The sequence below is a fragment of the Lagopus muta genome, chromosome 26, assembly GCF_023343835.1.
Source record: "Lagopus muta isolate bLagMut1 chromosome 26, bLagMut1 primary, whole genome shotgun sequence".
Lineage (NCBI taxonomy): Eukaryota > Metazoa > Chordata > Aves > Galliformes > Phasianidae > Lagopus > Lagopus muta.
In genome coordinates, this window is record NC_064458.1 from 3,132,822 (window position 1) to 3,150,131 (window position 17,310).

The following is a 17,310-nucleotide window of genomic DNA, read 5'->3' on the forward strand; positions in this document are numbered from 1 at the left end:
AGGCGTTGAGGGAAAATAAGAGAAATTGAAGGGGAAATTGGGAGAAAGAGAAGGATAAGGTGTGTGAGGGGAAAATGGGGGAGAGAGGGGAACACTGAGGGAAAAAGAGAGAAACTGAGGGGAAAATGGTGGAGAAAGATGTGCGAGAGGAGAATGGGGGAGGATGCTGAGGAGAAAATGAGAGAAATGGGGGAAACTGAGGGAAAATGGAGAGAAAGAAGGATAAGAATCAAGGGGAAAATAAAGGAGAAAGAGAAATGTTGAGGGAAAATAGGAGATACTGAGGGAAAATTAGAAACAGAGGAAAATGGGGGAGAAAGAGGAGGAGTGTGAGAGAAAAATGGGGAGGATGTCGAGGTGGAAATGAGAGAAGATGGGGGAAAAGGAGAAGGATAAGGTGTGTGAGGGGAAATGAGGGAGAAAGGGAGGGGAAAATGGGGGATGCTGAAGGAAAATAGGGAAAGGGAAATGGGAGATGCAGGAGAAATAGAGAAACTGTGGGGAAAATGAGAGGAAGGAGAAGGTGTGTGAGGGGAAAATGGAGAAAGAAAGAGAAGGTGGGGGGAAAATGAGGGGCAGTGAGGGAAAATGGGGGAGAACAAGGGCAAAAAAAGATGAAAGAAACCAAGGAGAAATTGAGGGAGAAAGAGGTAAAGTGCAGGTGTGTGATGGGAAAATGAGGGAGAAAGGGAAGGTGGGGGGAATGCAGGGGGGACACTGAGGGGAAATGAGTTGAGAAGGGGAATGTGAGAGAAAGGAGAGGAAATAAGGGATATTGAGGTGAAATGAAAGAAACTGAGAGGAAGCCAAAGAAAATAAGGGAAAATGGGGGGATAACCAGGAAAATCAGTGGTGTATGAGGAGAAGGAGAGCCTGAGAGAAAAATAAGGGACATTGAGGGGAACAGAGAGAAACCTGAACGAAAATGAGGGAGAAGGTGTGGAAAATAAGGGACACTGAAGGAAAATTGGGGTATTGAGGGGAGAAGTGGAAGAACAAGGGGAAACGAGGGATAAGGCAGAAAAATTGAGAATACTGGGGGGGCAAAGGGGGGAATGCAGAAGATCAAGGGAAAATTGGGGATAAAGAGGGAAAATGAGGGAAAACCAGAGAAAAGAAGGGTGAGGGAAAATTGGGAACAATGAGGGTATACAGGGGAGAGAAAGGGGAAGAAAATGGAGGGGGAAATAAGAAAGAGGATAAGTGAAGGTTTGCGAAAGGAAAATGAAAGGAAATGAGGGCCAGCAAGGCAAGAAAAAGGCAAACTGAGATAAAAGGGAGGAAAATGAGACAGGATTAAATTAGGGAGATTGGGGGAAAAGTGAGGGAGATGTGGCAATTGAGAAGAAATGAGAGAAAAACAAGAGGGAGCAAGGGAAATGAGCAAGAAAGAGGGAAATGGAGGCACATGAGGGGAAAAATGGAGATGGAGGAAAAATCAAGAGAAAAGGGGAGATAGAAGGTTGTATGGGAGTATGAAGGGTGACAAAGGGGGAAACTGAAGAGCAGTGAGGAAAAAATGATGGAGACTGAGGGAGAACATGGGAGTGTGAAGGTGCCGCTGGGAAAAATAATGGAGATGGAGGAAAAAAGAGGGAGATTGAAGGAGCACAGTGCCGCTTCCTCCCAGCCACGGCTTAGCCCTGCCCAACCATTCCTAACAGCGGCATCCGCTGTACTGGGAACCGTGGTTTCCCTTGTTCTCAGCTCATTTGTGTGTGAAATTAACAAACGGGTGAAATTCGCAGCCACCGATGGCGGCGGGAAAGCGTAGGCCGAGGGAGAGAAAGGGGCAGCGCGCAATGAACCCCAAACTCTGGTCTCGGTGCCAAGCCATGCGATACTGGGTGACTGCGAGGGGCTTCAACGGGGCGCGGGGCCGACCACGCCGCAACACCGGAGCGCGCTTCAGCGCAGCACCGCGCCCACTGCTAAGAGGGGGAGGGGAGGGAAGGGGGCACGGGAGGCGGTGAAGCCCCGCCCACTTCTCGTCCCGCCCACCACTCCCCGCTTGACCCACTGGAGGCTCCGCCCCTTCCCCCGCCCACTCGGCGTACCGCCCGCCTTCCGTTGGACAGAACAGCCGCCCGTTATGCGGAGGCGGGGAATACCGGCGGAGCTAAGGCGGAAGCCCCGCCTCCCGGCATGAAGCCGAGCTGCTGTTGGTGGAGAGCGTGTGCCTCTCTGGTGGCGTCGGTTTCCGGTTCCGTGGGGCGGGCGTCGGGGGGTGGCGGGGCTGCTGCCTGTGAGTGACACACAATGAGGCGAGCGGCGGCGGCGGGGCCGTGAGGGGCCGCGACCGTGCAGGCGGCGGCGGCGGCCGAGGCGGCGGCAGTCGGGGAGGGGGGTGGGGGTGGGGGGAAACGGAGCGGAGAGCGGCTTCGCTTGTAAGGCGGGGGAGAAAGTGGGGGCGGAAAAAGAGGACCCCCCCCCCCCCCGTCGACCGTCCAGAAGAACCGCCGCGGCGGCAGCGAGCGAGCGAGCGAGTGAGCGGGGCCCGCGGCGCTGCACTCAGCCATGGACAATCAGGTGAGGGGAGCGGGACCCCACGCCGCCCTCAGTGCCGCCACCCCGCATGACCCCCCTCCCCCAATAGAATAGGGGGGCGGGGCCCCTTTAATGAGGAGAGACTGAGATCCCCCTCCCCTGGCTGGGGTAGCTCCCCCATTTCCTCTCCATCTTCTTTTGTGGGTGGGGGGGGCCGAGCTCTCGCCCCTTCCTGGGCGGCCGCGCCGCAGCCTCGCCCTCGGCGGGGGGTGGCAGCCGCGCTTCCCGCACATTCCTGCCCGGGCTCATTGGGGGGGTGGTGCCGGCCCTGCTCCCCCCACCCTTTCCCAATGCCGTGAAGGCATTTGGGAGGGGGGTTCCCGCCGCCCCAGTAGCTCTGCAGGGCCTCAGCGGGAGGAGCGGGGGCTGGAAGTTCACCTGGGCGCCCTGCAAAGGCCTTTTGTGTGCGAGGCTGCAGGCAGGTCGGCCCGGCCCGATGTAGGGCCCGCTATACTGCGAATAATAACCCCGAGGAGGCCGGATGGAGCCTGGTCATGGCTTTCAGGCAATTAGCGCATCAAACAAATAGCAGAGCGCGCTACAGAGCGTTTATTAAGTGGAAAAGCAGACTCCTTTTGTATTATTACAAATCGTTTAATGGGATCCTGGTTTCCCTTTGTCGAGAGACATGCTTGGGGGGAAAAGAAAAAAGAAAAGATATGCGCTGTTTTTAGCAGAGAGACTTCGGGTGTTTGTTATGGGAGGTGTTATTTTCAAATGTGTTTCAACTTCTGGCTTAATTCAGAAGGGTTGTTAATTGGACCGATATGTGAGGAGTATCGCGAGTACAACTTTCACTCTCTGCTAAGCAGTTCTTTCATGTTTAATTTTGTTCTCTTCCACATAGTCCCATCTGTTTCTCAGCTAAAATTTCTCAGCCGTTTCAGCTAGGAAGGCAAATAGTGTGGAGTGACAGCCATTTGCACTGCGCTGGAGGGGGGTAGGAACTGGCAGCAGTCACAGAATTTAAAGGGGAATTACAGATTCGATAAGGTGAAGCTGCAAAACAGAGTAGATCGCTTGATGCCCGAACAGCGCGACGTGCCCCAGGTATAGGGCGTGCCTGTGGGCACCTTCCCCAGTGGGCCAGGGCTTTAGGCCACCTCTCCATATAGTGCTCATCCACGAGGGGAAAGATCACCGTGGTTTGAGTGAAGCACCTTGCCTTCATCTCATTCCTTAACATGGCACAGGGGAGCAGACAGCCACACAGCATCATTTTAGCGCGGGAGTGAGATGGAGCCAGCGTAGATAAGCCCTAAAGCACAAAAGAGGAAAATGGCTTGCCAGGAGAGCTTGCAGAGGACAGCAATCTGAAGGAATGTGTTAGTAAAGCAGGTGAAGCAATTAATTACATGAGTTTGCCTCTGAGTCTTTGGATTGATGGCAGCCGAAGCTGTTTTACTGTGAGGATAATTGCCTGAAAGACTGTGTTAAGGTTTATAGTTGAAATTAGAACTGAACTGTGATTTGGGAGATGGAGCTTTGATGCCCGGTGCTCTGTAGGCTTCCCGTGTGATCTTTGTACAAAGGAACAGAAAACACTGAGATGAAGTGACTGAAAAAGGCTTTTTCAGAAAGTATTAACGATGCTCTGAAAATTACTTTCTGATAAAACATCAGGTTAGGTTGGACACGCAAAATGGTCTTTGAGCATTTATCATGGTTGTGTTGTCTGCTGCAGTTCCTCGATAGGAAAACGTGGGTAATACTTTTGCCGAGCGTTTGTCTGGAGCTCAGGAAGCTTTTCCTTTTTGCTGCTCAGCATTTGACATCATGCCCTCAGGTTGGGTCTGTGTTTGCTTGTAGTGACAAATTTGGTTGCCTTTCCTCATTGAGAGCTGGCAGTGCATTTATTTTCAAGTCTTAGGTGAAGAATGGCATAAGGACTGAAAAGCAGCCCGCTTATTTTTCATAAACTTCCAGTTGTTGAATATGGTAGTGGTTAATTTGAGATGGCTGTGCTGCTGGTTTGGTTTAGATAACATACACATAAAATTAGCCTGATAAGTAGTCAGGTACCGTGGGTGTGATTCCATCTCTAGCAATCGTGCCCTAAGATGTGCTTCCTTTAACTTGTGTCTGAATCACATTGGCTTTTCCCTATTACATCTTTTTAATTCATTGCTTTCTTCTGACCACGAGGTCTGAAAGAAGATGTGGATCTTTGCAACGTCTAAATCTGTTTTTTAGGATGTTTAAGGAGATTTTTAATTTTTATTTATTTTTTTACTTTGTGATACTGAATACACCTCTGTTATTCTATGATTAGGATTCAGGACTACACATCAGAATTAGGTCATTTTAGCATTGGGTATTGTGCAGGCATGGTACATGTTGACTTTGAAAGCCAGTTAATACAATTATTTAAAAGAATCCAGGATCATAGCTGTGTTCCAATGAATTACAGAGTCTTGAAAATACCATCAGGCACCAATTTGTGACCTGATTTTTCCCATTATGGCTTTGTTAGTGCTGTGAACATCAGTTTCTATCTCTGACTTTCTAGAAATAAACGCAGTTCTGCAGTGAGGACTTTGCTGACACTGTAGTTGATAAGTGAAGCAGATAAACCTACCCCTCCTCTAAAGCCCTTTTCTCTGCAATGCTAATATTAGGGAAAAAATTAGGTACAAAGAGATGCTTGGAGCTATTTTTATAAAACCTTTTCTGGTTGATAACTGTAGCTGTCAGAACGAGACTAATCTCCCTGTGGAGGCTGTTGTGCAGTTGTTATCCAGCATCTTCAGTCTGGGGGCTCAGCATTGATGTGTGGTTTGCTTACGTTCTGACCTCTGTCCTCAAACAGTGCACGGTTCAAGTCAAATTGGAGCTGGGGCACCGAGCCCAGCTGCGGAAGAAGCCCACAACGGAGGGGTTCACCCATGACTGGATGGTGTTTGTGCGCGGCCCAGAGCAGTGTGACATCCAGCACTTCGTGGAGAAGGTGGTCTTCAGGCTGCATGAGAGCTTCCCGAAACCCAAGCGAGGTGAGTCGCGTTTTGAAGATGGGATTTCAGGTCTTCTGTGTGAAATAGCACTGTGAAGTTTAGACTGTCCTGTACTGTCATATTGCTGTAAAATTTCCTCTTGAAGAGGAACAAAGTATGTCTTCTTGCACTTGAGTCTTAACTTCACCTTAACCATCTTTATTAGAGGAAGGTGAGGGAGAAAGAATGAGACCATTCTCATGATGGAAGGTTTGGAGGTGAGGTGCTTTTTCCTCCCAGGCAGCAGAAGGTGATCCGTGTTACCAAATGGGAAAGGCGGGTTTGGTTTGTTAATATCAGCCAACAAAAGCTGGAAGTGTGTGATGGGTGAGAGGCCCTCAGATAGGGGACTGGTGTATGTGCTGCAGCAGGGAGACTTCTGTGCTGGTCCCTGGGTTTGTTCAGCCCAGAGCAGAGAGGGGAGGGGAAGCACTGATCTCCGTGACAGCAACAGGGCATGAGGGAACGGCATGGAGCTGTGTTGGGTGGGAGGGGGTTCCAGTGGGGGTTAGGGAAAGGTTCTGCACCAGAGGATGGTGGCGATGGAACAGGCTGCCCAGGGGCAGTGGGCATGGCCCCAAGCTGCCAGAGCCTGGGTGGTGGTTGTGCAGCACTGCGTCAGTCGTAGAGGATGGATTTGGGTTGGTCCTGTGTGGAGCCAGGGGTTGGATTTACCTGTGGATCCTTTCCAGCTCAGGATATTCAGTAATGTATTTTCTGTAAGCGCTGGTGCAGTCTGCAAGGTTGGGAAGCTGCACGACGGAATAACACTACAAAAATTGCAGTGCTGTTTTCTGCTGGATCATTTCTTTGCTCTGAGTGTGCAGCAACATGAACCTTATTGTCGTGGGGCAGCTGGAATGCGTGGTGGAGGAGCAGGAATTGCCCTTCTTGGCAGCAGCAGGGCCTTAGATCTATTTGAGATTGTGTAACTGCATGCTGTTATTATGTAGTGTTACCAGGAGTGCTGACTGCTTAGCAGTATTGCTATAAATTACTTTGTAATGCACATTCTCTCAGATACTTTTTTTGGAAGACTGCTGGTCATGCAGGATGTGTTGGGGCTGCCCCCTGCACCATTTATTTGTGAGAGTCCACAACAGAAAGCAACCGCGAGGTTTTCAGCTCCCAGGGATGTGAATTTAGTGTGGATGTTAATAATATCTCCTTCAAACTGACGTAGTAAAACTGATGTATGATAAGGCAGTGCAATACTGAGCTGGGAGCTAATTTGTAGAACAGAAATTACAATCTGCTGTGCTACAGTTCTTGTCATCCAGTGTAATTACATTATTACAAACAACTGTACTGGGATGGCACATTGTCTTTGCTCAGCGGGTTGCCGTGTCATCTACCTTTAAAGAGAGTTTTTCTCTTCTCTTAGGGTTTAAGTGCTTTCTTAAGCTTGCTTACGTAGATTGGAGAGGTTTCTTCTGGTGGCTCTCCCTTAATTGAAGCAAAATCTGGTGGTGAGGGTGGGCTTGTGCTAGGGGCAGATTGCTGCTGTGTCAGGTTTAGTTTCTTAGGATAGGGTGGAAAAGGAACGAAGGCTGCTTGGCAAATGGTCTTAAGATTCCCGACTCCGTGCTGACGCTGTGTTTGGATTTTGTGCTTTTTTTCCACGAGTGGTAGGGCTCCTATGCAGAAATTCAAGTGGTTCTAGGTTGAGTATTTTTAGATAGGTTCTATTTTCCCTGCAGTTGAATTTTCAGTACTGCTTACTGGCATCTTTATGATGGTTCTTAGAGCTGGGAATAACGTATCTGTGCTATGAGAAAATTGCTGTGCTTTTTAGGTTTGAGGTACTGCTTCCTAATCATACTACTTGCAGTTCTTTAGAGAAAGTCAGAAGACTCACACCAAACTCCCCTAATTACTTTATTGACTTGATTTACACGTATTGTAGTGCATGAATTGTGCGCAGTGCATCCGGTTCCTGAGAGGGAGAATTTCTGTGTCGGTCTCATGTTTCTGCTGGCAGTTGCTATGTATAGCTGTGCCGTGGCCAAGTGATCCTAGAAGCCTTTAAGCTGCCTCTCACTAAGCACAAATACAGCAGTAGGTGACAGGGAGGATTTAGTGACATGAAAACACAACAGGTAGTGGAACGAGGAGCAGGAAGCACCTAGATTAATTTCTTAAAGTGATTAACTTCTGCCATCTGTATTCCTGCAGCAGGCAGCAGCAAACTGTTTCACCTCCCTCCGTTTCCACACATACGAAATTACACAGCAGTGTTTGTGTGCCCTTCAGGTTTGTTACAGGGCTTGGATGAGGCAGCTCCAAGTGTGGCTGTTACGTAATTATGAAGATGAAGCATTGCAGGAGAGCACTCCAAAGGGAAGAACCAGCAACCCTGGTTGCACGTTATCCTGTCTTGAGGAATAAATGTTGGCATCCAAGTAAATTTTCCTTTCTGTGCTGTTCACCTTTTGAAGCACTGCACTTTTTTCATGGTGGCTCTGATGGAGCAGCACAGGGATGTAATTGTATCACGGCAAAGAGGAGGGGGGAGAGCCTTACTGAGTCTCTGGCACAGTGTGTTTTATATTTCCTTTCTATGGGGGGAGCTAATCACAGATTTTCATGCCCTTCACTGAGCCCGTGGGCAGCATCTCATTGCGGTGGTGTTTTTTCCTCCACAAAGATCACTGTTTTAACGAAGCCATCGGTTGTCAGAGCCACGTTTCTCATCTTACAACTTGTTTTTGGCTCAGATGAAGAGGCATTGTATTCCGAGTTAACGTTTGTGTATTCTCTTTTCAGTGTGCAAGGAGCCCCCGTACAAAGTGGAGGAGTCTGGCTACGCAGGCTTCATTATGCCCATTGAAGTGTACTTCAGAAATAAGGTAGAATCTGATTTCTGGTCTTGTAATTGTTTTGAGCTGTGCCAGAGACTGAAACTGCCTGACAGAAAGACTCTAAATTATGTGACTGTTTTATGTGTGTGTTTTTTATTACTCTAATAAATAGAATTTAACTGGGAGTTGGAACCTCCTGCCAGACTTCAAAAGAAAGCTTTTGGCAGAAATGGGATTGTATAGAAAGGTGATATCAGGACAGCGCGATGGCCCAGGAGATTCTGCACAGATATTGTGGCACTTGTGGCAGCCTCCTCTCCCATGGATAACATTAAACCCATTTAAAATATGTTTTGCAAATGTGTAAGTAAATCAGTGTAAAACACTGACTCTTAAACATTTGGAATTGCTGTGTTGGCTGGCAGTATATTTCAAAATTAATTAATTTTTTGCAGGGTTTATTTTAATAGCTGCATAGGTATAAAATTTACGTGGGCTTGAGTCAAAGACTTGCATTTGTGGAACAGGTATTTAAAGCTGTGTTAAAAATGCTGTCATTTTGATGCAGTGCTCTTCCAAAAAAGAAAACACAAAACGGTTTAAATCTTAAGATGCACTGCCAACAAATGAGTGTTAAAATTTGGGATTTATTACTTGCTTTAAGTCTTACCACAGAGGTCACGTGCTACATGACTTGAAGAAGGTTATGAAAACAGAGATTTGGACACTTGCATTTGTATTAACTCAGTTTCAGTTGAATTGTTTTGTTAAGCAGGGATACAGAATCTTTCTGGTTTTGATTACTACTTCAAAAAAAGAAAAGGGGGGGAGAGGGAAAATGTTCTGCTTATTATTCCTGGGAGGGCACTTAGATAAGTGAAACGTTAAAGCTTGAAGGTACTTCAGTAATGTGTGCTGTCCCCCCCCCCCTTCAGCACTAAGCACATGACCCCAGGTTGGCTGTGCAGAGGACCATTTGTTATGACCTAATTCTATTGAGCTTCAGCATCTTTTCCACTGCACCTCCCACAAACGTGGCTGTTTTTCCCTTCTTACTGAGCACACTGTTCTCCTGGTGGTATCATTTTTGAATCATCAGCAGTTTAGGGCTGTTTTTTTTTTTTTCTTTCACTTGCCACATTGATTTGCCTTACTTTCAATGTGATTTTAGTAATATGCCAAGTAATGAGACTGAGGAACTGGGACAAGAATTCTTTGCTTACAGCTTGGTTTTGGGTGGGTGGATGGGGCAGTGCAAGGGTAGAGGATGAAAGCTGTTAGTAGAACAGCTCTATTGCTAAGCACTGAAAACTGACTTGAATGCTCAAAACCAAAAAGCAAACAAAAAAGAACACCAAAAAAACGCCCTCACCTGGAAAGCTTAGAAGCAGTTTGATTTCTGTTGGCATCTCTGAGGTTTTGGTTGGCAATCAGGAAACTCTTTGCCTCTCTGTGTTTGACTTTGCCTCACTTCAGGTTCAAAATCTGCCTTTACATTCCTGACCAAAACATCTGAGCTTCCCTGTGCTAATTGCTGTACCCATTGCATTGTAATCCCTGTTACCCATTGCTATGGGTGAGATATTTTGTTCTGCCTTTTTCTCTTCCTTTCTTCACCCAGTCTGTTCTCATGCCTGTCTCCTGTGGTTTTCTTTCACTTCTCAGATCCTCCTCTCTCATTTCTGCCTCTCCTGTATCTCCTTGTAGCTGCCCTTGTTTGCATTGTCTCCATCTGTATGCTTTCTTTCTCTCCATTCCTTATATGCTCCTCACAGAACACAGGGCTGGCAGCTTATTTGAGCATAGCTTGGTTTTGCACCCACCAGGATCATCACTTCCCATTGCTCCTGTTAACACATCACCTCATAGTTGTTCTTTGTAGCATCAGGGACGTGATGGCTTTTATACATAAGGGTAAGAGCAGCATCTGTCCTTGGTGGAAACAATGGAAGTAGCATTTAATTTGGGAGAAGGTGGTTGGCTTTTGGCAGTTCAGTCTTTGGAAGCACGAGAAATAAGTAGAAAAACTGTTAGTTGTGAAATGCTCATCAGAAACACAGCAAAGGTGCGTGTGTTGTGGAGTTCTTGTTCACTGTAAGTTGTTTCATTGACTGATGGAGGGGTTCTGTCAGCAGTGTTTGAGGAAGAACGTGGGAGCTGCAGTCTTCCAGTGCTTTATTTGAGCAGAGACCTGTTTCCAGGCTCAGCTGCGAGCTTGAGACGTGTGAGCTATGCTGAAGTCATTTTAAATTTGCTTTTATTGCTTAGCAGTGATTTTTCCATCTTTATGTTGTATTTTCTGCCCATTTGGAGGCCAAGTTCGGCCCCTATGGGTGCTGGAAATTCAGAAGCTGCCCACTGAGGAGATTCGGGCTTGTTGGGTGTTCAGTGCTGAGACTGTCCCAAATATGAAGAGTTCTGTGGTTATTTCCAGTGCTCGGGGCTCAAGGAAATGTAAGAGGTGAAAGACAGAAATGCAAAGGCTGGGATGCAGTAGAGGTTAAAACATGTGGGTAAGAAGAGAAGGATGAATGGTGAAGGCTTAGAACGCAGTCTGATTTTCTCCTTCGTTGAAGAATGTGACATTCAAGCACCAAACAAATAAGTATTTATACTGAACGACCATATGTTCACTCTGATCTCTGTAAACCTGTTGACACTGGCGGGGATCAGCTGTTACGTGGGGAGCACATATTGTTCTGAATTGATGGCAGCACTTTGCAGCGTTTGGGACTCATCCTTGAGTCAGTCTCTGCACGGGGGTATTATGGATTAATTTGGGGATGGGATAAAAGGGGAGTTTTGGAGCTGGCTGCCTGGGATGAGCGGGGTGGCTCTTTGTGGCCATATGCTCCCTACATTCTAGCACTTGTTGTTGATTGAAGTGTATCCTCTCTGTTGAAACAAGAGCTGTAAAGGCTTTGGGATTTGTTTATCGATGCATGTTTTGGCTTTGTAAAGGTGAGAGGGAAAAGGATTTGAAGCGGGAGTGATCTTGGAAGGCTGATCTCTGCCATGGTTGGCTGGAACTTTTTTCCCCAGTTGAAGCCTCCTTTCTTAGCAGTTTCCTTTCTGCGTTCTAATTTGTTACTGGGATGATAAATAGTGGCTGTCAGAGCCAGCGTGCTCTTTGCTTTGGCTGATGAAAATGGGCCTGCTCACTGCTAAGGAGCTGGTTTACGAAGAATGGCTTCAGTGTGTTTTTAATGAATCTCATCAGGGATTTTTCTAGGCATGGCTGCATGAAGCTGCCCACCAGTTCCTCTGGGCAGAGACCTTTCTGTGCCTGCCCGGAGTTCTTTGGAGCTCAGTGGTGCTCTTGGTCCCACTGGGGCTTTTGATTCCTCCCCATCAGACAGAGAAGTGCCAACAGAGCATTAAGAAATCCTCAGGAGCCAGCTCTTGTCCTGCATAAACAGTTATGCCTTTGCCTTGTTGGCGTGCACTTGTCCTGTGCTGTCATGTAGCTCTTCATGAGGAGTTCTCTCAGTCGTGTCCTCCGAATCACAGAATATGCATATTTTGAATATTGCTATAAACATGAAGGGCTCGTGTTGGCTTCTGGACAGCCCAGGAGCCGATGCTGGGAGCTCTGCAGTCCCACTTGGTGCTGCTGGCAGCTGAAGCCCCACAGCTGAACCTGAACAATAAATGTCAGGAGCTCAGCAGGTTAAATAATAAAGCTTCTGGAAACGCTGTTGACTAATGATACTGGATCATCTGGGAACTTTGGGACTGAAACTGTTAGTGTGTTATTTCTATTTTTAAGTCCTTTGTGTTCCTTCCTGTAACGAGGGCTGCTGCAAGTGGCTTCTGGTGCTTGAATCAATACAAACTGGGTACAACAAATGTGGGCTGTTTTTCTAATAATCTTCCCCTCCCCATTTCAGCAGTGATTCTTCTTTCTTGGCATCTTTGTCTCCAGATCCGTGTCTTGCAGTGGCACACACTTTAATCTGGAGGCTGTAGTAGTACAGGTATGACTTCAGCTTCAGTTACATTTTTGATCCTAATGAAATAGGTCAGTTCTGTGCCTTCATGTTATTCTGATGTAAGGCAGGCTGTCCTAATGCAGCGTGGACATGGTGTTGTATTAAGACAGGGCCTCCCAATTTCATTATAAGAGATAAAAGGCTTCCAGTATTTACACAGCGCAGTACATGTGATGTAGGTTTTTCTGTTAGTGAAAAGGGAGGGATGTGAAGAAGGCATCAGTTTGAATCTTCCAGTGAGGTTCAAAATAAAAACGTATGTTTTGCCCCTTTCTGCAGTAGTTATAGAAGTGTTACATAAATGATGCACTAATGATCCTGTCTTTCAAGTTGGAACTCAGTGAGGACGCTGTGTGTGGGTACGTGTGGCAGGAGGGGTGAAACCGAAGAGCAGCTGAGCTAAGGATGAGCTGTGTTAGCTGGAGAAGTGCTCCTAAGGAAGGTCTGTATTGATGCAGGGCATTTGTTTTACCCAGCAGATGGCTGTGTTCATGGGCCATTCTGGTTCCAGGATCTGTGCAGGTGTGAGAAGGCTGCGTTTCACCTCTCGCTGTTTGCTTGCTGTTCTGAAAGTTGTGCAGGGAGTGAAACTGGATGTTGTCTGTGCTGTAAGTGCAAGCATTTGTTGCTCACATTTTTGAGGTCTGTTCTGTATGACCTGACTACCAAACCCGCAGTGCTCAGTGTGCTGCTGAGCAGTGAATCTTTTTTTTGCTTGTTTCTGTCCTAAATCCATACACGTTATCCATAGCTGTCCTTCCCTCTGCCCTGGATGGAAGACCTGTGCTGTGGCTGTGTCTGATGGAGAGGTGGCAGGCAGTGCTTGGCAAGGGAGCTTTGTCAAGCAGCAGCCAGCATCGTGTTGTGGGTTTGTGAGAGATGATGGAATGCTTCTATTTGGGCAGAGACCGTTTATTTCACATTCAAAGAAAGCAAAAGGCTTTGAACAGAAGCTGCTGCAAAATGCTGTTCAGTTATTTTACTAAACCCTGTAGAGTCTCAGCAAAGATCAGGGCGCCGTGTGAGCAGGGTGTAACATAAGGCTGCTTGCTTTAGAAGTGTATATTGCCCTGTTCACTGCAAGTCTGCAGCAGGATGCAGGGCAGTCCTGAGGTTGGGTGGGGGGTGAGGAAGCAGGGCTCATTTAGATGGCATTACCAACCAGGTCCAGCTGAATGGCCCCCGTTGAGCTGGATGTGTGGCAGAAGGGAAGTGCTGCTGGATGTTATGGTTATTGAATAACCATTGAGGCTGCTTCCTTGGTGTGCTAGATTTCGGTAGATAATTTTGTTTTATGGCTTTCTAAAAGTGATTTATGAACTGTATGCGCACGCTACCAGCGAAATCCTTTCGATTTGTGTTTGGTGGCAAAGGGCACACCCTGCCTGCAAAACAGGAGGAGGAAATTTTAACAAAAGACTTTGAAAAATTCCTGCTCTTACCAACAGTGCCAGAAGAACTTTAACCCATTGCTTCAGAACTCGAAAGGAAAACAAAGCGACTCCACTGGTCAGAACTGCAGCAGCTGTCAGTGCAGGCAGGAAGCTGGAAGTAGTGAAAATAAAGCCTAACAGACTCAGGTTTGGGGTCGGTGGTGGGGCAGGCAGTGCTCACACGTGCAGTTTGGCACTGGCTGGGCCCTAATGCGATGGCACAGCTGTCTGCTTTGCCTCTCCCAGCTGAGGTTTAAGGGTAGACGTGAACTGGATGTAAGGTTTTTCTCAGAGGGAAGGAAAATGCCCACAGAAAGCCTCTCTCTTTGGTTTTGCTCAGCAGCAGCAAGGCTCAAATATGGGAAGGTGGAATCCTCTCAGAGCAAAGCTTGTCTCTGCTCTATGGGTGCTACTCAGTCAGTCAGGAGTAGATAAGTGGTGCTGCTGTGTGAAAACTGCCTGCAGAATGTGTGAATCCCAACATCTTATTCAGAAAGATTCCAAAGTGTGGCTTTCTGTTAGAGGATATGTAGGTCCAGATCAATCGGCTTTCTTCTTTCTTTCTTCCCCCCCACCTCCTGCTCTTAATGGTTGTTTAGAAGGGAAAACCTTTTAGGGAAGACCGGATGGGTTAAGCTTTGGAGTGCTGTGAGCTGTAATCATTAGCAGCCAGTGAAGGCAGTAAAGGGTGTTTATTTGCAGCTTTTAGCTTTGAGACTTTTGTACTCCTCCTTTTAGGAGTGCTGTAAGCTCAACCATTCACTTGGATGAGGTCTTCTGATGTCCTGAGCTGATACAAAGGATATTTTAATGGCAGTGGCGTTTGTCTGGGATTTGGTTCCCAGATGGGTCATCAGCTGAGAGCTGGAGAAAGAAGTGTTTAAAAGCTGTCTGAATTTTAGAGAAAAATAAGGGGAAAACAAACCAAACAGCTCATCACAGAGATCTGGTAAATATTTGGGAGGTTCTATGAAAAAAAAAAGAAATGAAATACCTGAGACAAAAGGGAAGTGGATCTTCCCTTTTTTTCTCCTGCTCTGAAAGCAAAGGGGCAAAATGACAAAGCAGAGCCCTGTGTGCCATAAGGGCCTTTGACCAAAGCCTGCTTCTGCTAATGCATCCGAGATCAATTGATTCCATGCTGTAAAGCAGGAAAAGCGTTTTAGAAACAATTCCTAGGCCACATTTGGATTACTGTTCATCCTTCATTTAAGTTTATTAGACTTTGAGGGACCCTTTACAGCTGCTGTTTTAACTCCAGCATAGGCACACACACGCCGAGCTCGCTAATGATTTGGTTAATGAGGACAGGTTTTGTAGCAAAGAAGAAAAGGACGAGGGGGGTTTTCTTCCCATTCCTATGTTGTAGCAGACACTGAATGCTTTCAGGTGGCACTGGGTTCCTCAGGACCTTCTCAGGAGATGTTCTGCAGACCCTCGTGTCGGTAGCATGCTCTTATTTGTTAATTTGAGACTCTTTTATTGCGTGTGGCTGCTTAGATGTCTGCCTTCCCCTGTCTGGGGAGACCTTAACTCCCAGGTGGGCTTACAGTGCTGACTTTGATGTAAACCAGGTGTGGCAACAGCACTTTTCATTATTAGGAGAATAGTTTGTACAAGCAGTGGCTTATTTAGGGATGCTGGCATCCCGTAAGCAAGCAGCAGGAATCAGTGTGGTCTGAAGCTGTTTGTTGCTTCAACCTATTTTCAGCAAATCTAATGGCTCGGGCTGGAAGCCTGCGGCATCTGTTCCCATCCAACAATGCAGCTACACCAGGAAATCGAGCTGCTGGATATGAATTGTGGAAAAGACTGCTGTGCAGCTGCTTGATGTTGCGCATTGAATGGGGCATATGGGATGCATTCATGTAAATACTGAATGTTCTGTAGCAGGAGAGTCGATTTTGCCACCGTGGAGTTTTCATCTTGAAATGCAGAATGCAGGGTAAGGCCAGGAAATGGCATATCGACGTTCTGCAGTGCAGAAACAGCACGAAGTGTTTGCCACTGGGGGAGTGGGAGCGAAGGGGTTTCCAGTTTGTGTGCGGCCAGCGCACAGCTTGTGCTTCTGCAGCAGGTGGAGCAGAACCAGCGAGGCACAGAGGATCCCCACAGAGGATCCCCAGCGTGCACACAGCTCAGGATTGCTTCAGTGGAAGTGCTCTTGGAAAGTTCAAAAGGCCCGGATAGCTCCCATTCAACCCCTGCTGTATGCACAGTGAGTGGGGTTTTACCACATGAGTCATCCCTTTGCCATTGTGTTTCATCTTTCCTCCGTAGCCGCGGAGATCCTGCAAGTTCAGAAGTTCTAAATAAAGGGTTATGGGTTTTTTCATGCTGATAGTTGTAGTTCAGTTGCTTCCTGGAGGAGCTGCATTTGATTAAAAGCAGAGCAGCAGATAAAAGTTGTGAAGTTGCTTTCCTAGAATGACTTAATGCCTTCAAACAGCACGTTGCAGTCGCTGTCCTTCTCTGTGAGTTTCTTTTGCAGCAGAAGCAGTGCCCGAGCTTCTGGTGGAAGGTATGTGAGCTCAAGCTGGAGGTGCAAGCTGTTTATTTTCCAGCCTTGGAAAGTGCTCTGATCTCATGATGCAAAACGATGAATGCAGCACTTATTCGGTGGTTTATTTGGGATTCTCTGGAGTGACTGTCTGCATCCTCTGACTCAGGGTGCTTGCCAAACGTCTTCCTTTTTCCCAAAGTCTGTCTTGTTTTTAGGAGGAGCCGAAAAAGGTTTGTTTCACATACGACCTGTTTTTAAACTTGGAGGGAAATCCACCAGTGAACCACCTGCGTTGTGAGAAACTGACTTTCAACAACCCCACCAAGGAATTCAGACGCAAACTTATTAAGGCTGGAGGGGTAAGTGCCAGAGGGATCAGAGAGCTGAGGAGGTGCTGCTCGGATGTGTGGGGATTTAGTTTTGTTCCGAGGTTTCTTTCTCCTTGTGTGCAGCCCAGTAAGCTGCAGCTCTCTATGTTTGTTGAAAGGACCCTGCCAGCTTTCACTGCTGGTGATGTGAGCGCAGCGCTAGGAGCAAAACGAAGCCGTTGCTTGTGTGATTAGTGGTGCTTTATTTTCAATTAAAATGTGGCTGTTAACATCAAAGCAATGAGACCCCCTCTGGAAATGCAGATCTGTGGATGCTGCGTGCTGTCTGGTGGGCAGTCAGGGTTATCTATGACCTTCAGTGTCACGAGATGCATCTGGATAGAGGAGCTCGAGGAAGAGAGAGGCTTCCAGTGTATTTTTACTCCTCTTGGCCACGGGGAGGCTTAATAGATAGCATTTCTTGGTCAGTGAATGTCCTCTAAAGCTGGGTTTGGCTGCTTGTGACTTAGCTAATAAAAAATTAATGGAAAATACTGGAACTTAGAGGAAAAATGGGTGTGGGAAGGAGGGAAAAAAAAAAGCTGTACTCTTGAAGGCACAATAAGGATGTGAGTTCCAACATACAGTCGTTGGATAAACTGTTACTTCTGGGAAATTAATATGCAGTGATAGACTGAAGAAATTATCCTGAAATAGGCAAATGAGTACAAGCCAG

The 17,310-nt window shown here is 47.1% G+C and overlaps 1 protein-coding gene across 1 annotated transcript in view; it reads left to right on the plus strand.

Moving 5' to 3' along the window:
- Nucleotides 1-2,318: 2,318 nt before the first annotated feature.
- Nucleotides 2,319-17,310, plus strand: part of MLLT1 (MLLT1 super elongation complex subunit) — a 28,683-nt gene continuing 13,691 nt past the window's right edge. The window contains exons 1-4 of the mRNA XM_048927927.1: nt 2,319-2,529; nt 5,357-5,537; nt 8,304-8,386; nt 16,482-16,625. Coding sequence (XP_048783884.1) covers nt 2,518-2,529; nt 5,357-5,537; nt 8,304-8,386; nt 16,482-16,625 — 420 coding nt within the window. The 5' untranslated portion in view covers nt 2,319-2,517. The remainder of the gene's footprint in view (nt 2,530-5,356; nt 5,538-8,303; nt 8,387-16,481; nt 16,626-17,310) is intronic.